Source organism: Pistacia vera, unplaced genomic scaffold (assembly GCF_008641045.1).
Source record: "Pistacia vera cultivar Batoury unplaced genomic scaffold, PisVer_v2 Contig189, whole genome shotgun sequence".
NCBI classification, from domain to species: domain Eukaryota; kingdom Viridiplantae; phylum Streptophyta; class Magnoliopsida; order Sapindales; family Anacardiaceae; genus Pistacia; species Pistacia vera.
Genome location: NW_022195989.1, coordinates 14,362 through 35,989, shown reverse-complemented (window position 1 = coordinate 35,989; position 21,628 = coordinate 14,362). Strand labels below are relative to the sequence as shown.

General features: G+C 38.9%; 2 protein-coding genes and 1 long non-coding RNA gene across 3 annotated transcripts; 1 reads left to right on the top strand and 2 right to left on the bottom strand.

Annotated features, from left to right (window-relative positions):
• Positions 1 to 7,467: 7,467 nt before the first annotated feature.
• On the bottom strand, positions 7,468 to 8,587 carry LOC116127095 (cyclic nucleotide-gated ion channel 1-like). Its single transcript, XM_031412767.1, has 4 exons — positions 8,582 to 8,587; positions 8,408 to 8,491; positions 7,703 to 8,214; positions 7,468 to 7,585 (listed from the first exon to the last, which is right to left on the bottom strand). Exons 1-4 carry the CDS (start codon positions 8,585 to 8,587, stop codon positions 7,567 to 7,569), a joined length of 621 nt encoding a protein of 206 aa, XP_031268627.1. The 3' UTR covers positions 7,468 to 7,566.
• Positions 8,588 to 8,657: 70 nt separating this feature from the next.
• LOC116127063 lies at positions 8,658 to 9,666 on the bottom strand. Its single transcript, XR_004127569.1, has 4 exons — positions 9,401 to 9,666; positions 9,119 to 9,319; positions 8,767 to 9,038; positions 8,658 to 8,693 (listed from the first exon to the last, which is right to left on the bottom strand). It is a non-coding gene; the product is annotated as an uncharacterized LOC116127063 (long non-coding RNA).
• An 8,421-nt stretch (positions 9,667 to 18,087) lies between these two features.
• LOC116127094 (21 kDa seed protein-like) lies at positions 18,088 to 18,718 on the top strand. The gene has a single exon (XM_031412766.1). The coding sequence runs from the start codon at positions 18,095 to 18,097 to the stop codon at positions 18,716 to 18,718; it is 624 nt and encodes a 207-aa protein (XP_031268626.1). The 5' UTR covers positions 18,088 to 18,094.
• The last annotated feature ends 2,910 nt before the right edge of the window (positions 18,719 to 21,628 follow it).

Below are 21,628 nucleotides of genomic sequence, written 5' to 3'. Positions count from 1 at the left end.
AAAAAGGCAACGAGTAAGTCCTCGTCGGGAGAGACAACCTTGTCGTTGGTATGCTAAGTATACCCCCCTAACAGAAGAAGTGGCTCACATATATGAAGTCTCCTACGAGACTAGGAAGCTTCATAATACAAATGAGTGTTGGGCTTTGAAAGATTCCATTGAAGACCTGATAAAGAGGGGGCATCTGAAAGAGTACGTAAGAGAAAATCAAGCTCACAACAAGTCGAGCAACCAAAATAATCAGACCCAACAAGTCCAACCAGTTTATGATGTCCTAGTGGGGATGATTTAAAGGGGACCCAATGTTATAGGAAGTTCCAGGTATGCTCACGAGCAATATGCTCGAGAGGCTAGGACAGACTCGATTCACCAAGTAATTAATTACTAAGTAAAGCCTCCAAAGCGACCCAGAAAGGAAAGTGAGGTGATAGGCTTTACTAAGGAAGAATGCGACCAACATCCTAGCCACAACCATGATGCGATTGTAATCATGGTGAGGATTGGCAATGCCCGAGTTCTTTGGATAATGGTCGACAATGGCAATATAGCGAACATCATCTTCTTGGGAGCTTTCCGAGAAATGAGGTTCACCAACCAGAATTTGAAATCATGCATGTCGCCATTGTGTGGATTCACCGGGAATAGCCTAGTCCCCAAGGGAAAAATAGAGTTGCATGTGATTCTTGGGGATAAGCCTTAGATAATGACAATGATGGCGGAGTTCTTGGTGGTCGATTGCTCGACCACTTATAACATCATCTTAGGAAGGCCACTGTTGGATGACCTGAATGTGGTCACCTTAATGCAGTGTGTCAGGTAATGAGATTCCTAACTCCGAACGGAATAAGAATAATCAGGAGTTGCCAGAAAGATTCAAGGGAGTGTTATAACCGAGCAATAAACATAGCACATAAACGGGCATTCCCGAAGACCATGATCATTACTAAGTCTAAGTCGAAGCCTAGACCATTGGAAAACATCATTGATCCTTGCATTCATAAAGACGAGCCTGTAGCGAGGCCAACAGAAGAGCTGCGGGAAGTGCCTGTCAGGGAAGAAAACCCAACACGTGTTTTGAAAATCAAGAGTAATATGAGTAGCGAGTTGGTAGAAGTTTAGTAGGGTTCCTGAAGAAAAACCTTGATGTGTTCGCTTGGGTGCATGCGGACATGGTGGGGATGAACCCCAAAGTAATGTGTCATAGACTGAACGTCGACTCAGAAGCTTACGCGATAAGGTAGAAGAGAAGGTCTATGGACTTTGAGTGATCTAAAGCACTCAAAGATGAAGTTGATAAGCTCTTAAACATCAACTTCATAAGAGAAGTGAAGTATCCAGATTGGCTCGTCAACCTGGTCTTAGTGAAGAAGTCGAACAGCAAGTGGCAGACTTGCATCAATATCACAGATCTCAACAAAGCTTGTCCCAAAGTCAGCTTTTTGCTACCTCGGATCGACCAGTTAGTAGATGCAACAGTAAGGAAGGCACTACTGAGTTTCATGGATGCATACTCGGGATACAACCAAATCCTGATGTATCAGCCCAATAAAGAGCACACTTATTTTATTCTAGGGGTATTTACTGTTACAAGGTTATGTCGTTTGGACTGAAGAACGTGGGGGTGACCTACCAGCATTTGGTAAATCAAATGTTTGCTGAAAAAATTGACAAGACCATGGAGGTGTATATTGACGACATGCTCGTTAAATCAAAGGTTGCCAAAAGCCACATCGAGTATCTGGTAGAAATGTTCGGTATCCTCAAAAGTACCAAATGCGATTGAATCCCTTAAAGTGTGCTTTCGAAGTAAGCTCAGGAAAGTTCTTAGGTTTTCTGGTAAACTAGCGAGGTGTTGAGGCCAACCCAGACAAGATTCAAGCTTTATTGAACATGTAGAGTCCAACCAAAATAAAGTAGGTTTAGAGTTTAACAAAACGAGTGGTCGCACTGAGCAGGTTTGTTTCCCGAGCAACTAACTGATGCCTACCATTCTTTGAAACCTTGAAAAGTAATAAGGGTTTCAAATGGATAGAGAAGTGTGAGAAAGCATTCCAGGAGTTTAAGAGGCACTTAGGGCAGCCTCTTTTGTTGTCAAAGCTCGTCTCGGGTGAGCCCTTCCTGTTGTACTTATCGGTATCCAAGTCCATGATCAACACGACTTTGGTACGCAAGAAAGGGGGAGTTCAATGGCTATTCTACTATGTGAGCAAGCGACTGCTCAACGCTAAAACGAGTTATCTAGAGATAGAGAAGCTCGCTTATGCACTCATCATAGCCGCTTGGAAATTGCGGCCCTACTTCCTGGCACACTATGTGCATATACTCACCAATTTTTCGCTGAGAAAGGTAATGCAAAAACCCAAAGCATCAGGGAGATTGATTCAGTGAATTATCAAGCTGAGTCAGCGTGACATTAAGTACTTGCTGAGAACAGCGATCAAGGGCCAAGCATTAGCAGATTTTATTTCAGAGCTCTCATATCAACCTAAAGAGGAGTCAAGCTCGCCTGAAGCAAGCACTTCGGAAGAAAACAGTTCAGTGGAATACAAGCTCAACAGCTTGTGGCAATGGACTTTGTATATAGATGGGTCCTCAAATGAAAGGGGTCGGGGGACAGGCTCTTGCTTGAAGGTCCTGAAGGGGATCAAATCCAGGTTGCAATTAGGTTCGATTTTGCCACCTTGAACAATGAGGTAGAATATGAGGCCATGCTCACGGGAGTCTGCCTGGCCAAAGAAATAGGGGCATAATCGATCAGAATCTACAGTGATTCTTAGCTCATCGTCCATCAAGTCTCTGGGGAATACCAAGCCAAAGAGGACAAAATGGCATCCTATATCCAGAAGGTAAAATCTAAGCTTAAGCATTCCAAAGTTTATACAGTGTAGTAGATTCCCAAGGAATAAAATTCAATAGCTGATGCTTTAGCTCGCCAGGCCTCGGCGATGAGCAAAGAAACTATGGACTCCATCCTAGTTAAATTTCTGTCAAGTCCAAGCATCCTCGCATCTAAAGAAACGGTCTTGGCAATAGGGCAAAGATATAGCTGGATAGACTCAATATCAGCATACTTAAGAGATGGAACAATCCTTGAGGGAACAAATAAAGCTAAAACCCTTCGAGCAAAATCAATACGCTTATCAACGAAAGGTTGTATAAACGTGTGTGTAGATCATGAGGACGCGGAGTACATTCTGAGGGAAATTCACAATGGAATCTGTGAAAACCACACTGGGGACCGATCTTTGGCGTATAAGGTACTTTGCCAGGGATACTATTGGCTAATAGTCTTTGATGATACAGCCAACTTTACGCGAAAGTGTGACAGGTATCAAAGGTTCGTAGATGTTTCGCAAGCTCCACCTCAAGAATTAACAACTTTGACAAGCCCGTGGCCATTTGCAATTTGGGGGATCGATCTAATAGGCCCGTTACCTCAAGGAAAGGGAGATGTAAAGTTTGTGCCATTTGCAATCTAGGCTATGATCGTCATGGACTATTTCACCAAGTGGGCAGAAGCCGAGCCTTTGGCAACAATAACATCGAACAAGCTAAAGCATTTTTTCTACAAAAGCACCATCTTTAGGTACAAAAGCACCATCTTTAGGTTCAAAATCCCTCACACCATTATCACTAATAATGGAAAACAGTTCAACTGCGAAGATTTCCAGTCATTTTGTGAGAGGCTCGACATCAAAAAAAGCTTTTCTGCCATCTATTGACCTCAAGCCAACAAATAGGTCAAAGCAGTAAACAATGTCATCAAGCACACCTTAAAGAAAAAGCTCGATCACCTCAAAGGAAAATGGGCTGACGAGATACCCGAAGCACTATGGTCGTACAAACCACGACCAGAAGCTCAACAGGAGAGACCTTGTTCTTGCTTGCTTATGGATGCGAGGCAATGGCCCCAGTAGAGATTCAGATTAGCTTGTTTCGATGAGAGGTCTTTGACAAAGAATCAAACAAGGATCTGCTTCTTCTAAAGTTAGACTTGATGGAGGAACTTCGGGCTAAGTCTCAGCCAAGAATAGCCTTATACCAATAACGAGTGAAGAGATACTTCAACTCAAAAGTTAAGAACTGGGGCTTTAGGGTAGGCGATCTAGTCCTAAGGAAGATCGTTCCCGGAGCACAGAATACAAACTAGGGGACACTTGGACCTAAGTGGGAAGGTCCCTTCTGGATCTCAAAGAAGCTCGTACCATGAACTTTGCACTTGGAATATCTAAACAGCGCTGCCGTTTTGTGAGCATAGAATGTCGAGCACCTGCAGAGGTATTATCAGTAAATAGCTCAGGTTTCAGTTTGTTAATGTTAAGCTTTTAATTTTACTTGGCATGAGTTGTAAGGCCATCTATGGTTGATAAATTTTTTGATATATGATAAGTAATATTCGGTATATTTTTTGTATTCCTACATGTCCATTAAGATCGCAATCAGAAAGATCATTGCTAGAGAAACTTGAAGTCTGAAGCTCAAAAAATGGCCTATTTATCTAGCCAAGCCATAATTCGAGCTCAAGGGTGTATTCCTTGTCTTGACGAAAAGCAACTCAGAAAACAACTGAGAAAAGCACGTCAATGAGAGACGTAATATAACTTATCTACTAAGACTCGAGACAGGCAACTAACCCTAACTTGACATCGTCGTGAGAAAAGACTCTCAAGGTCTGGTCAAAAAGTCCTTAAGAAAGCAGACAACGCACAACTTAAGAGCGAAATTCGACTTTGTCAACTAAGTTTGATAAGACAAACTACTATGACTTTGTAGAAAGAATTATAAAAGCAGTAAATGAAATATCAAAGAATGTGATCGAACAGTTTTTTCTTTTCATTGATTGATTTGTGAACATTACAAAAAAAAAAAAAGAAAAAAAAAAAAAAAGAACAACATTCAAGAATACCCATCGGCTTCATTGGCAAAAGCACCATCGCCCCCAAAGCGATAGAATAAATACTCGGAATCATAGTTTTCGAGCTTCTTGGGGACGTTGATCAACCCATCCAAATGGGCCGTCCTCGCTTTGGAAAGATAGAAAGTGTCACCCTGGCCTTTCTTCAATCTATACAGGTGGATGAGCTCCTCTACAAATAGCTCGCCAATCTTTTCTAATGCATAGGCAATGTACATTCCTACCATTATTATATAAGAGTTCCCCGTCAACTAAAGGGGAGCGACGTTAAAGCGATCTATAACGTCGAAGATGAATTGGCGAGGTGGGATTGACATACCACACCTTAGGAGAGTTTCGGAGATCACCACACAACCTGCGGGGGGATACTTTCGCAAAGTATCTCCTGGAGCAAGAATATGATATTCATGCGAGATCGCATAACTCTCCCTTATCCGCCTTAGGTCAACCTCAGTGATCAAGGAGGTCTAATCTTTCCTAAACCTAGTTTGACGTAGGGGGCTAGCGCTAGGGTTTTTCTCACCTTGGTTTAGCAAGTTCTCAACCCCACTGCTCACGTTCCGCTCAAGAGCCACGGCAATGAGCTCATCCTAAGCTCTCTCCCCGCTACCAACCAAAGTTGATGGGGAGCCCTCTCCGAACAACTCTTCACTACTAACGTCACAGGAAGAGATTTCTGACTAAGCTCGCTTGTGGATACCTGAAACAAGAAAACAAGTGTCAAATGTTAGAGAACAAGCGACGTATCCACACTTGCCTGCAGTTTAGGCATCTAGAAAGCTCACACAAAAAGAAACACGAGCAAGCTATCAAGATTCACAGCAATCAATGGAGAATTTCAGCAAAGGATTCCGGCAGCCGTCATCAAGACGCTCTTAAACCTGGGGTTAGAGGTTTTTAAAAACCCAAAAGAATTAACTTGGCTGTGATAACAGCCACCCCAACAGTAAAAACTTCAAAAAAATAAAAAGTGGGTATAAAGAGAACTTACTGGAATGCAGGTGATGGAAAGTTTCACCGGAGAGTCACCGTGAAATCAAAACACAATGTTAGTAGAGAAAGGAAGAAGTAAGTGAAGTGAAAAGGCACTCAAGATTACAAAAACGAGAGATTAAAGGCAAAAGCTCATTTTATAGTGGCGAGCGGGAAACCAAAACAATGAGATTCAATCTAGGCCATTTATTTGCAACGAATCTCAACCTTCCATTAGCCAAGCAATCCTGACCAATCAATGGGTATAGGTGGCAACGATCTAGGAAGGGCGATCAACTGTCGAATCGAGCAATGATAACCATCGGCACATGTCACTTCGACTCCGCGAGTAGCAACACACATCTTTTCGCTTCCATGCATGGCTAGCTATAATAGTCCACGCGCGACGAAAAGTAATTGCCAAAAGTCATCTGCATTTAATGTGACATGTCAGGTTCGAAATTACCCTTGTGCACCTCATTTCAAATTTCAAATTCAACAGCATTGCAACAAGAGGCCAAGTCTCAGGTACGTCAGGTGAAGCTAAGGTTGAGTGCTGAAGCTCGGATAAACTCAGCGATCAGTGTGCGAGTTACATCGGAATGAAGGAGTTCGATCTAAGTGGCAAATCAAGCAACTTTAGTCTTCAAAGCTCGATACAACCTCCGAACACTAGGGGGCAGATGTTGTGTGTGATTTTTCCATAAAGCTCTCAAATCTTAGAAGCTCGCAGAGAGCAAGTTCGACCCAGAATCAGCTCAACCCAAGAGCAAGCTCGACCGAGAATCAATTCGATTCAAAGTAAGCTCAACCCAATCGAAGTTTGTCATAGCAACCAATCCTAACTGTTGTTCAATAAAGTCAGAGATAAACTTCAATCTTGGATATTTCGGAAGGGATAAGATCAACACCACTGGCAGCACAATTACAGTGCTCGATTGCAAAGATCAAGAGATTGCAAATCAACTCTGATTGCAATCCTGAACTTATCTCTCTTTCCTTTTATCACAACTTGTATAAAAACCCTCTCAAACAATGAGAGAGGGGTTAGAAAATTTGTTTAGGCATAATATATTCGTTATTGTAAGCTCTTTAAAGCAATAAGATAACAATAAACGTAGACTCAAGTTCTAACTTGCCGAACCACTTTAAAAATCCTTTTGTGTTCTTTATTTTAACGCACCTTGACATTACATTGTTAGTTTATCTTAAATCATGCACACATCAGTTTCGATCCCGTCAAGGTCAATTGGTTCTCTCAGGTTAGTGCGATTTTCGTATCAACATTTGAAGATATGTGGGATTTTATATCATGTTCTGAAAATAACAGTAAAAAAAGATGGAGACAACTTGAATTAATTTAGAAATCTTCAATTGTCTCGATCATAGAGATGAATTTTTTGGTAAAGTTACATCTCCTTGACTTTATTGAAGGTCTGTTCTTCTATAATTTACAAATGAGGAAGAATAAATAGAAAAGATATATAAAGCTTTACTGTGTATCACAAGCCATAATTATATATACCAAAAAGGAAAGTTTAGATCAAAATATGCCCTGGCTACATAGAAGCCAAGTGATAACGCCTTCCAATTCCAAAGCTGTACCATGATTTGTTTGGATCGGGCTATGAATTATTGTCTCTGTTTTGAGCTCATATATAGTCCAAGCTTGGAAGCGTTCAAAGAATTTCTCTGTTTCTGTTTTCAGAAAATAATAAACTTAAAATGAAAATGAGAAATTCAATTTTATATATTTTAATGGGAAAGATTAGTTGAATGTACAAGATTGGTTGTGGAATGTTTCATATCTCATACCTGATAAGTTGTGAATGGATACATCTGATAAATCTAATGTTCATCAGGATTGATCTCAGGGTTTTCCTTGGTGGTGGTTCTGGCTTATTAATGAACACGTCTTTCAAGTCATAGGCCGTAATAGCGAAGGCTTCCACACGCTTTAGCGTTTGAACAGTTCTGCTTGAGATTGGGAGGCGGGATGAATGAGGCTGAGCCTGAATCCAACTGACAAGTTCTTTCCCAATGATATCACCATCTCCCAAATGAATATCTTGGCTACTGCTATGATCAGGGCCACTGGAGGTGTATGCCCCAATGATATCACCATCTCCCAAATGAATATCTTGGCTACTGCTATGATCAGGGCCACTGGAGGTGTATGCCCATAGTTTACCTTGCAGCACAAAGAGAATTTCACTAATCGGTTCCCCCTCCCGGACTATGAGAGTTCGGTCACCATAGAAAGCTGGCTTGATACGAGAACACAGCTCTTTCAATAATGCTACTTCCCAATTTCCCAAATCTTCTACCTTGATATGCATTTAAGAAGAATGAGAATACATCCAACATCCAACCAATGCTTGTGGATTCAAATCAAATGCTAAATTATTTTGCCTTAAAGTCAATAGAGTTGCTCTATAAGATTTTCTAAATGTCTGTGTTCTATGAGAATAATTCAGTAAAAATTTGGAGTTGAAGGAGGCTAAAAAGAAAGGTACTCACTTTCTTCAACCATTCTAAGCGTTCTTCCATCTTCACGTTTTTTATGATATCCTCTGGTTTTTCGCTTTCGGATTGCAGATATGTCTGTTTCACAGGAAGCATTATTCGTATATAGAAATTAAATTTAATGTGCTTAATCATAAGGATATTGAGATAAATAGAACATTTACCAACCTGCATATTTCCAATTAAAAACACAAATAGTAGGGTGGAATAGATGATTACAGAAATCACATAGATATTTTCCAACGGAAAAGTACTTGCTTCAAGATTTTGACCGAAACAACTGCAAAAATAAATAAATAAATAATGTAGTCCACACTCCACATATCAATTTAGTTTAAAAGATACGCACAAACCTGAGAACTTGCAGACCCCATCGTAAACAGAATAAATATTTCTTCGGAAATGATTTCATTTCCACAATTCTATATTGAAGAGCATCCTTGAATATTCCAAAATCTGTATTATTTCCACCAGCTTGTGCCGTTCTAAGACAACTTAGCTTCTCTAAATTCTGATTACCACAAACAAAAGAACCAAATTTCAATGTATTCTTGAAAATATACTCATCCCTCCAACATACGAGAACTCTGTCGATGGCAAAACAGTACCAAATTGCTCCAAATACCTAAATTCAGAACCAGAAAGTCAGAATTTATTCATCAATTACAACAAATAAGGGATGATTGAATTTGAATTAAAACTTACATGACCTCCATGCAAGTAAAGGAAAAGATTGAACACTGCTTTTGCTCATTTGGCTTCAGCAATGAAACCTGTACGCTTGGAGGCATTTCTAATAGTTATCGAGAGTCCAATAACCAGAAGCATGTATCCGAAAAGAAACAAGTTCGTTGTAGTCAAGAAAATCCTGTCTGTTGTTCCCCTTGTCAAATCTGGAAGTATAGTCTGCATAGATTACAGCACAAAGTTTAGCCAGAATCTGAAATTATTCATTAAGAAACGAAATCGTGAAAGATTTGAGCTTACCAATGTCATCAACAAGACGGGTACTTGAGTAAACATGAAATGTTCTATCCCCTTCTCTTTAGTAATAGTTCCCGCAAAGATTTTTCTGATGACATTTGGAACGTATAGAAGCATGTAAGTATTGAAGAAGGCGACGACGGCAAACGTGGCGTACAATTCATTGTCGATTTCAAGGCAATTTTGTTGGGGATTGATCACATAAGAGTAGTAATGCAAAGGATGCATGAAGATGACAATCATATAAGCTGTGAGAAAAGTCCCGTATCCCCAACGAGAGTCCAGGTCAAATTTTTTAATTACTACTTTCAAACTCAAGCGTTTCCAAATCCCTTTAGGATCATGATCTTCAATTGGAATTTCATCTTCTTTCCTACCTTCCTCTACATTCAAGGCCTGAAGCTGAGCCGACGACCTGCACAATACAAAGTAGTAGTTTAAAAACAGCTAAACCGAAGACTTTCACTGACTTGCTAAAACTTATTGTGTAGAATCACTTACATGATGAAGAAGGCGAAAGTCTTTGGATTTTGATCCGCAAATTTGTCTGAAAAATAGTGCTGCAATCAGGTTAGGCGAATGGGATTTAACGAATATTGATCAATTAGCTGGATGGCATCAGATGCTAATTAGTTGCTTTAATTTCTCCACCAGTATGTGTTTTTTTTCAAAAAGATGAAGACAACTTTTTGCTACTCCAGATTGGAGCCCGACGACTGGAATCGATTTCAAATTTCAAATAGTAAATTACTTGAATGTTCAATCAAGCAAGTTTATATGTAAGTGCAGGAACATCCTTCAAAAATCAGAGCTTATGGAAATTAAGATGGAGAATTTTGGAGGTGGCGTGGTGGTGAGTTAAAGGGATAACAAAGCGATGATATAATAATTGGACAGCAGTGAGATTCTAGTATTAAAGCCAAGTCTCAAATGATTATTCTTCCTTGTTATCTAAGCAACAGGGAGGAGGGGAGAATTATATATTATTTCTGGTACAAAACACGGGAATTTGATAAGACTTTTTGCGATCCTCCATATCTAGCAAAGATCTTTCATTGTGTTATATTATAAGGTAGAAGTGTGGGTAAACATTAAATGAAAAAAGATAAAGTTTTAGGTTTGGATACATGGAATCAATCGTGCACACCTTCCGTTACCCCAAAAAAAAAATGGTTGACAGGGATAATATTGAAGCCAAGTGATAATGCCTTCCACTTCCAAGGTGGTACCATGATTTTTGTCTGCAATAGGCATTGAGCTCATACTCCAAGCTTGAAAGCATCCATAAAGTTTTTTGTTTTTATTTTATAGGAATAGGGTGATGCACTGGTGAGACTCCTCTAAAGTTTTCAACTTTTTTATTGGACCGACCTGTCTGTCCACTTTGGTTTCTTCCCATTTACTTGGACTGAGATTCACTGGTTTGAGTATAAAGATTTACTGCTGTAAATTAATAAGGACATCCTTCCACCTCTGGTAACATAAAAAGCAAACACACAAAGATGATTTTCTAGCTGGTATGTACAAGTGAAATTTTACTAAATAAATATAAAGTAACCGAGCTTGAGCAGATTATGATTTTGAACACCTATAAAAAGCTCGTATATATGAAAGTAAGAAAGTATCTGAAGATTAAAATATGAAGATAGGTGACTGGTTGTGTTTTTCAAAATAGGACCAACAACACAACCAAATTAAAAGCGGAAGCACTTGTGGGTAGAGATTCTTTTGGTTTGATTTTCTTTGTATTCTCATTATAGACGCGACATTCATCATTCTCACTTCAGCAAAAGTTTTAATTGTTTATCTGCATTTGATCACTTAACTAGAACAACAACTCTACCGTCACTAGGACGAGAGTTTTGCATATACAAACTAATTTACATAAACTGTGCTGTTCTGCAATGTTTTTTCCTCTTTGTCGGGTTGAACAATTCAATTTTTTTCTTTTATACAACAACAAAACTATCCATACATATAGCTAAAGACAATTTACCTATTGTTCTTCGGCTGTAAAATCAAGCTCTGCTGGCTTCTGAAGCAGCATGGGTGGTACCCTCTCCGGCACCCTTGCCTTACGAGTACCATTACGGCGAATTGCACGAAGTGCATTAGCAGCAAATCTTGAGGCATAAATGGTGGCTCCTGTTGTGTGTGATTTTTCCAGAAGCTTGGAGATCTCAAAAGCTCACAGAATTGTAGTTCGACCCAGAATCAGTGTGACCCAAATAAGCCCGACCCAACAGAAGCTCGTCGCAACCAATCTTGATAGTTGTTCAATAGATCAGAGGATAAGCTTTATCCCTTTATATCTCGAAGGAGATATTATTTGCATTGATAACAGTGCAATCTTAGCGCACAATCACTGAAATCACGGGATTGCATGCCAAGTTTGATTGCAATCCCGAATTAATCTCACTTTCCTTTGCAAAGTTTATATATAAATACCCCCAAAAACAATGAGAAAAGGTTGGCAAATTGTTTTAGGCTGAAATTACTTCTCTTTGTAATTTCAATATTCAATAAGAAAAAAAGTGGACATAAGCTCAAGATTTAACTTGCCGAACCACTTTAAAAATTCTTTTGTGTTCATTATTATCATTACTCATTGCTGATTTCAGTTAATCACACACACACCCGTTCTGATTCCATCACAGTCGATCGGATCTCTCTGGTTGGTGTGATTTTTCGTATCAACATTTTGGTGCTAAAAGGAGGGCCCCCGACAAGCTCTCTTATTCCTAGCAGGAAAAGACAATTTCAGTGACAACTGTTCACCTGAAATTCCCTATGGCTCGTACAAGATCCAAGGTAGTCACCGAAAACCACGATAACGTGGACACAACCCACCAAGAAGTGAGTCAGACCGCTGCTCATGGTCGTCTACCACCAATGCCACCACCACAACAGGTCGCAGGGACCTCCAACCCAAAGAATGGTTAGCTGATGGATATGATAAGGTTGTTGGTTGCACAAGTAGTACAACAAAATGTGGCGGAATTGAGAAAAGAGTAGCAAACCAACCTGAATCTCGACCAACCATATTTCACTAAGCTTACCCCTAGCGAGCAGAATATGCCAGTTAGCAACCAATCTGGTTCATCAGCAACAAGGGGCAACTGTCATCCCCAACGAGAAAGGGCACATTCCACTCATGAGTGCGAAGCTCTGGAACAAGTTAATCCCGAAAGGCGACCAGGCAAGAAGCCCATGGGGGAGAACGAGAATAACGGTCACCGTGGGGATGTTCAACCGAAACAATGAAATGCCTATCATCAACATGCCGATTTTAACCCACGGCAAAGGTAAGCTCATACTTCGTAGGCACACGAAAGTAGTCATGCACACCAATTTGATAATAACAACCAACGTTCTGATTTTAACCAATGTCGCAGGCAAGAAGCTGAGGAGCACGATAGTACATACTATCCCAGCTATCATGATTCCAACTCATACACAAGCGCACAAGACAGAATCGGCTTGTAAGCAACCAATCTCAGAACTCATCTGCTTAAGGTGAGACTGAACAGAGCTTGTGTACAGAACCCTCCAAATAATGTAGAGTTAGATCAAGTGCAAAGAATGCTCAATGATTTAAGAATCTGCCAAAATAACACGATGGAAGGGATAGTAAGTTCTCCATTCTTTGAGGAGGTTCGTCAGGCACCACTTCCCTAGGGATTTAAGGCACCAAAGAATAAGTTCGATGGGAAAGGAGATCTCAGAGACCACTTGGACACTTTCAATGATTTGATGGAATTGCATCAGGTCTCCGACTTGGCAAAGTGTTGTTGTTTCATAGTAACTTTAGTAGGAGAAGCCAAGAGGTGGTACAAAAGACTTAAGGTGAACACGATCCAGTCATGGTAGTAGTTCTCCTCGTTGTATCTCTAGCAATTCCAAGCAAGGAGATAGTTCGCCATAGCTCTCAGCTACCTAAGCAAAATTCATCAAGAAAAAGATGAATCTCTGACTTCGTATTTAATGAGGTTCTAGAAAAAGCAATCCAAAGTTGCGGATGCACCAGAGGAATCGATCCAGGCCTTATTGATCGCCAGAATAAGGCTACAAACAGAACTATGGAAAGAGCTCCAAAGTAAAGATCATGTGAGTTTGGCTGAATTCTATCAAATGGCAGCCAAACATCAGCGAGTTGAGAGTTCACTGGCAGCCTTAGCCAGCAACTGCTTGAAAAAAGCCTCCGACCAGCAGCAAGATTGCTCAATCAACAAAACAAGAGGTCAAGATCGAGGTGACAGGGATTGAAGTAGGTTCCAGAAAAGGCAACGAACAAATTTTCGCTGGGAAAAAGAGCCTTTTTCCTCAATTTGTAGAGTATACTCCTTTGGTAGAGGATGTAGCTCGAATTTATGAGGTCTCTCGCGAGGATAGAAGATTGCCTCCCCAGAGAAAATGAAAAGGGCATAAAACAGAAGGGATCGGCAGAAATATTGCAGATTACACAAAGATATTGGGCATAACATAAATGATTGCCGAGCCTTGAAGGATGCAATCGAAGACCTAATAAGGAGAGGTCATCTAAAAGAGTTTGTGAAGGGAAACCAAGCTCGTTAAAAGCAGAAAGTCTAGAACAATCAACACCAGTAGTCCCCACAGCTTGATGACATCATGGTAAGAATGATTTATAGGGGACCCAACATTATAGGAAACTCCAAACACGCTCATGAATAGTATGCGCGAGAAGCCAGAACAAACTCGGTTTCCCGAGTTATGAGTTTCGAAGCAAGGCCGTTAAAAGTGAAGTAATAGGCTTCACAAAAGAAAAAGGCGACCTGTTACCTCGCCCTAACCGTGATGCGATCGTAATCACGAGGAGGATTGGCAATAGCCAGGTGTTCTAGAAAATAGTTGACAATTGCAATGCGGTCAACATTATCTACTTAGGGGCCTTCCAAGAAATGAGGTTCACCGAGTGGAATCTGAAGCCATGCTTGACACCACTGTATGGATTTACCAAAGACAACCTAGTCCCCAAGGGAACAATAAGCCTACCAATAACTCTTGGGGAAAAGCCACAAATAGTGATAGTAATGGTAGGAGTCTTGGTGGTTGACTGCCTAACCATTTATAATGTCGTTCTAGGGAGGCCACTCTTAAACGACTGAAATGTTGTCACCTCAGTTCACTACCAGGAAATGAAGTTCCCTATTCCGAATGGAATCGAAGTAGTCAGGAGCTTGCGGAAAGACTCTAGGGAGTGCTACAATAAGGCATTAACCACCGCCGAAAAGTGGCCACCTCTGAAGACCATGGTAATTGCGAAAACAAGGCCAAAGCTCAAGCCACTAGAAGATACAATCGATCTTCATACTCATAAAGAAGAACCTTCAGCTGGTCTAACAGAAGAGTTATGCGAAGTTCCTATTAGCGAAGAAGATCCAACTTGCATCTTGAAAATCGAGAGTAGCTTGAGCAGCGAGTTGTCAAATAGATTGGTGGGGTTCTTGAAACAGAATCTCGATGTGTTTGCCAGAGTTCATGCAGACATGGTGGGAATAAATCCCGAGGTAATGTGTTACCAACTGAACATCGACCCTGAAGCCCGACCAATCAGGCAAAAAAGAAGGTCAAAGGATTCTAAGCAATCTCAAACGCTCAAAGATGAAGTTTATAAGGTCCTAAAAATCAACTTTATAAGAGAAGTGAAGTATCCGGATTGGCTTGCCAACCCGGTTTTAGTGAAGAAATCGAATGGCAAGTGGCAGACTTTGTCAGTTTTACCGATCTCAACAAAGCGTGTCCTAAAGACAACTTTCCACTACCCTGGATTGATCAGCTAGTAGATGCGACAATTGGAAATGCACTACTCAGCTTCATAGATGCATACTCGAGATACAACCAAATCCTGATGTATCAGCCCGACAAAGAAAACACCTCTTTTATTATTAACCGGGGTATTTATTGTTACAGGGTTTTGCCATTCAGACTTAAGAATGCTGGAGTGACCTATTAGCATTTAGTTAACAATATGTTTGCTGAACAGATTAGCAAAACCATGGAGATATACATCGATGATATACTCATCAAATCCAAGGTCGCAAAAAGCCATATTGACCACTTGGATGAGATGTTCAGTATCCTTAGAAAATACTGAATGCGATTGAATCCTTTGAAGTGTCCTTTTGGAGTGGGCTCGGGAAAATTCTTGGGATTCTTAGTGAACCAGCGAGGTATCGAGGCCAATCCAAACAAAATCCAAGCCTTATTGAACATGCAAAGCCTGACATAAATAAAGCAAGTTTAGAGCCTAATAGAGCGAGTGTTTGCACTCAGAGGTTCGTTTCTCAAGTAACCAATAGATGTCTACCATTTTTTGAGACCTTGAAAGGCAATAAGGGGTTCAAGTGGATAGCGAAATGTGAGAAAGCCTTCCAAGTATTGGAAAGACACCTAGGATAGTCTCTACTACTATCAAAGCCCATCTAGGGCAAGCCGTTCTGTTGTATTTGTTGGTCTCTCAGTTCGCAATCAGTGCAGCCTTGATGCGTGAGGAATGGGGAGTTCAATGGCCTATCTATTATATAAGCAAGCGGTTACTCGATGCTAAAACAAGGTACCCGAAGATGGAGAAGCTTGCTTTAACACTCCTTATGGTAGCCATGAAGTTACGGCCATACTTCCAAGCACATACTATGCACGTGCTCACAAACTTCCTACTCAAGAAAGTGATGCAGAAGCCTAAGGCATCGAGAAGATTAATTTAGTGGGCAATGGAACTGAGCCAACATGATATCAAGTACTTCCCAAGAACAGCAATCAAAGGCCAAGCACTAGCGGATTTCATCTCGAAATTTTCTTATCGACCCAAGAGAGAATTGAGCTCACCTAAAGCAAGCACTATTGATAAAAGCAGTTTAGTGGAGGAAAAGCTCGAAAGTCTGTGGCGGTGGACCTTATATGTGGACAATTCCTCCAATGAAAAAGGAGTAGGGGCAAGGCTAATACTCGAAGGGCCCAAGGGGGTTCCAATTCGGGCTGCAATCAGATTCAATTTTGTAGCCTCCAACAATGAAGTAGAATGTGAGGCCATGCTCACAAGAATCCATTTGGCCAAAGAAATGGGGGCAGAATAGATCAAGATTTACCGTCTCAGCTCATCGTGCATCAGATCTCCAGGGAATACCAAGCTAAGGAAGAAAGAATGGCATCTTATCTCTAGAAAGTAAATTCTGAGCTTGAGTCCTTTAAGAGCTACACAGTGCAACCAATCCCTAGAGAACAGAGTTCAATGGCCGATACTTTAGCTCACTTGGCTTCGGTAGTGAGTAAAGAAGCTACGAGCTCAATTCCGGTTAAACTTTTGCAAAGCCCTAGCACCCTCACATCAGAAGAAGCAATAATGGTAACGAGGCAGAGATACAACTAGATGAATCCTATAACGGCTTATTTAAAAGATAGAACAGTTCCCAAGGGTAGATCCGTGCAAAGTCAGCTTACTTCACCCTTATAAATGAGAAGCTCTATAAGTGAGGATACAACATCTCACTGTTGCGATATGTTGACCATGAAGAAGCTGACTACATTCTGAGGGAAATCCATGAAGGAATCTGTGGAAATCATGCCGGGGGACAATCTTTGGCATACAAGATACTCCAACAGGGATACTATTGGCCGACTATTTATGATGATGTAGCCGACTTTTTTTGGAAATGTGACAAGTGTCAAAGACTTGTTGACATTCCACGAGCTCCACCCCAAGAGCTTATGACTCTGACAAGCCCATGGTCGTTCACAATTTGGGGAATTGATTTAATAGGCCTACTAAGATTCCATTATGAACTGAACTTTACCTGACCTTTAGTTGATTGTATGACTATAACCAGTGTAAATTTGTGGGGGTCGTGAGATTCATCTTATTTCATCTCAACATCGTTAACGACTCATTGATAAACAAATCCCTTTTGCGCCAAGAATATTTGCTTTTGGTAACAAAGTGGTTCACCTGACGGAGATAATCATAATTCATGTTGGATATGGTATATATTTCTCTTAGCCTTGATGGATTGTCTACCTATGACGACTCATTCTATTATGAGTATTTTGTAAAAATGAGAAGTCTAATATGAAAAGTATAGAGAGTGAGAGTGAACTGTCATTGTAATTGCTGCAGAGTTCTAATACTCAATAAAAATTCTCTATTTGAATGTTAGACATACTTCTTTAATTAGAATGAATAAGACTAAATCATATATTTTATCTTTTATTTATATTTTACTTGTGACATGTTTGGTTTTCGGTTTCAACAATTCATAACACTTATTTATTTTGGGAGAAATGCTAACCTTACAAAGAGAAATACAAAGACAGGTATACAAAGACAAATCTTATCCTTAAAAGAAGGGAAAGAGAGAGAAAAAAAAAAAAAATTCATGAAAATTAAAGATAAGAGTTGTCTTTGTATACCCCTCTTTGTATTTCTTTTTGTAAAGCTAGCATTTCCCTTATTTTGATAACCACTTCTTTCACAAATCCCCAGTGGGGGACAAATCACATATATAATGAATTGGCAAGGTTGACTTCGAACACAAATTGACCAAAAATGAAAACAAAAATAGTGTATTCAACATGAACTATGTCTATTCGTGCAACAAAATATCAATAACCTATCCTGTAGCCCTATAAAATTCAAGCAATTCTTGCATTAATTTCTACACATAACCACCTTTCAAAATAGCAATGAAGAGTCCACGACTAGAATTCTCCTTCCTTTTCTTTGCCTTTATCACAAAACAATTATCAGCTGCTACTATTCCGGTTCTCGATTTCACTGGTGAAAAACTCCTCACAGGCACCGAATACTACATTCTGTCGACATTCCAGGATCCTGCAAAGATTTGTAGTGGTCTCAATATTTTCAATGGTACAAGCAAAACCTGCCCACTGAATATTATCCAAGAACAGTTGGAATTTCAAAAGGGTGTTGCATTAACATTTTCGCATGCTGATGATCAAGAAGGTGTTGTTTACGAATCCCTTGATCTAAACATCAAATTTTCGACTACGGAAAGTATATGTACCCAGCCAACAGTGTGGAGAGTTGGTGACTTTGAGATTTCAACAGGACAGTGGTTTATAACTGGTAATGGAGTTGAAAGAAACCCTGGAGCTCAAACATTGGAAAACTGGTTTAAGTTGGAGAAGAATTCTGTAAACACATACAAGATAAGACATTGTCCTTCAGTGTGCAGCTCTTGCGTAAATTTGTGCAGCGATGTTGCCATTTATTCAGGCGGTGGTGTGAAACGTCTGGCTCTCAGTCACACTCCATTAGCAATCACGTTTATCAAGGGAAAGAAGTAATACAAGCTAGTTTTGCTTGAGCGATCTAAATTATTAAATTATTGATCCAAACCAGGTTATGTTTTATTTTCGAAAAAATTTCCCTATTTATGAAACTTTCATATATAAATATAATCCCCATAAAGCTCAGGGTCTGAGCAAGATTAATTTGATCCGAAAACCTCTCATATAATTTCCGGAAATTCAACCAGTTGAACTAGTTAGTTTCCACATGTACTGTTAGTACAAAAATATAGAATCTCTTTTATCTTAGTTAACTTGGTAGAACATAGGTCTCCAGAACCTATTATGGTAGGTTCAAATCCTACATAGCTTTGATTCTAAAATTAATTGACTATTAGTCTATTATCAAACTAGCTAGGTGAAATTTTTTTCTTTTTTTGGGAAAAAAACAACTAAAAAAGAAAAAGCTGTATATATAGCATCTATTTCTTGTTTAATTCTGAACGAACAACCACCAACTAATATTTGGACATTAAAATTAAGATGTCTCTTAATCTGAATTTTTCATGACCTTTATTGATGTTGCGATTTGTGGCCAGTATAAATTTAGGGTATATATATATGATACATCACAGAATCTTAAATGACTCGTTTTATTTATACAAAAGCAAGTCGTTTACAATTTTTGAGAAGAAATCATGGCTTCGGCAGCGAGGAGTTCAAGCACATAGAGTTGATCAGATTTCTCAAAAGTTATTTATTTTGTCAATTACTATTCTGTGAACAAGGTTCAAGAATCCCTTTTAGAAGTGTCCCAAGATAACAAAATCCTTGACAGCCTCATTTGAGTGAACTATATATATATTGACAAAACACATGATATTGGAAAATGTAAATTCAGCTTGAATGAAAATTCAATTAGTAATTATGTTGGCTGATCTTTTACCAATCAAAATTATTTTAATTAACACTTCGCTCGTGCCCTTCAGTCTCTTCTTAGTTCAATCCACTGCTTTGCCGAACTTTCTACATAAAATGCTCTCTAAAAAACTCAAAATGGTCTGACGGTCAAGAAAATTTGCTCATTTCTTTGAGTTTTTGGGTTCAAACCTTAGAGCAACCTACCATAATAATATTGTGGTTTATCTAATCCTTTGGGCTTGTAGGGTGTTTAATGGATGCCGATAATTAGTTGAAGTGCATGCAAGCTGGCCCAAACACTCCAATTACCAAAAAAAAAAAAAAAAAAGAACTCACCACCCTTGGATAGCTTAAGTGGTCAGACGAATATTGGGATGTGGGGTTAAAATGCATAGTTTCAGACTCAAATCCCTTTAATTCTCAAGATTTAAACAAGTGATTATGATAGTCTCATGTTCGAATCTCTATAACTCCCAAAATTTAAGTGAATGATTATAATGGTAGAATGTTGTGCCCCAAACACCCTTTTTATACAAGGGATTGTGTGTTTGCATACATTTCAATCATTCCAACCAAGTTCATGTATTCAACTTCTATCAGTACTCCAATACGATAAGTTCATTTATTAAACATTATCTTTATTTTAAGTTCTAGAAAGAACAAATATATTACCTAATTAATTAAATCTTTTACCTCTTTGGATCGAAAAAGCATTTCAATACAGTTTTGTTTTTTATGATCACAGAATTAAGAATATATACACTTTGCACATGATAAGGTTTTTCGGTACAACTAATTGATCATATAAAAATGAATCTAATTGGGTTTTCAACACGTGTACAACTACCCATAACTCAATTTACATCCACTATTTGCTTTACTATACCTACCATAAATTTTACGAACTAATTTCAATCATATTTTATCTTCAATATTCTTATCTTATATTATAAGTTTTAATTAGGGAGAACAATATTTTCCCACCCAAGGTTTGACGAAACGATACTTTTTCACCCGTCAAGTTTCAAAATGACACTTTTTCACCATTCGTCAAGTTTTGTTAGTAGTTTCTTTTAATATTTGACTGAAAAGACAAAAATACTCTTAAATAGTTTCTTTCTTATTAGTTTATTATAAATTAAAATTTAATTAAATCAAAGTCTTTACTCAATTATTTATTAGTTCAAGTGTAAAAATACTTTGTTTCCTTTTATTTAATTAATTAGAAATATTGATTTTCTATGTTAATCGGTAAAAATGAAAAACATTATAAATTTAGTAGATTATTGAATAATAGTGATGAGATATAGATGACATTATAAATAAATAAATAAATATTAAAGTCATTTAACGTTAAACAATTTCATAGTATTATTCTTAACCTTTTAGGTGAGGCTAACTATTTTTTCTTTTTTGACTTTTTGGCTAATTAAAAAACAAAAAATTATAAAGTCAAAAATTTAAGGGTATTTTTGTCTTTTCAGTAAAATATTAACGGAAAACATAACAAAACCTAACGAAAGGTGGGAAAGTGTCATTTTGAAACTTAAAGGGTGGGAAAGTGTCGTTTCGCCAAACATTGGGTGGGAAAATGTCGTTCTCCCTTTTAATTACTTCATATATTATTGGGTTTGATTTTTGTAGGCATTAGAGCATTGAGAGGATCCTTTTCTAGTACAAGAATACCGAGAAGGAGACATCTCTAGTGTACCAATTATCGTGCTTATAGTAAACGTTGGGTAACCAAGTGCGAAGTAGATAACTGTTAAAAGTATCTAAATAGTAAGCTCACCCCAAAATGAGTACTCTCCTATTCTGACTTCCCCAAAGCCTCCGCTAGCACAACCGAGAAAGAGATGAGTTCTCTGCCCTGCAAGGATGGAGTGACCATGCATCATTTATTAGATTTAATCGATTTATAGTAATATTCTTTTCAAATGTTAAGCATAAATTAATGATGTATAATACATATGGTTATATATAAATGATATGATAGATTACAATCACTAGCTTGTGGTCCAAAAAGGCAAGTAATGCCCACATTTT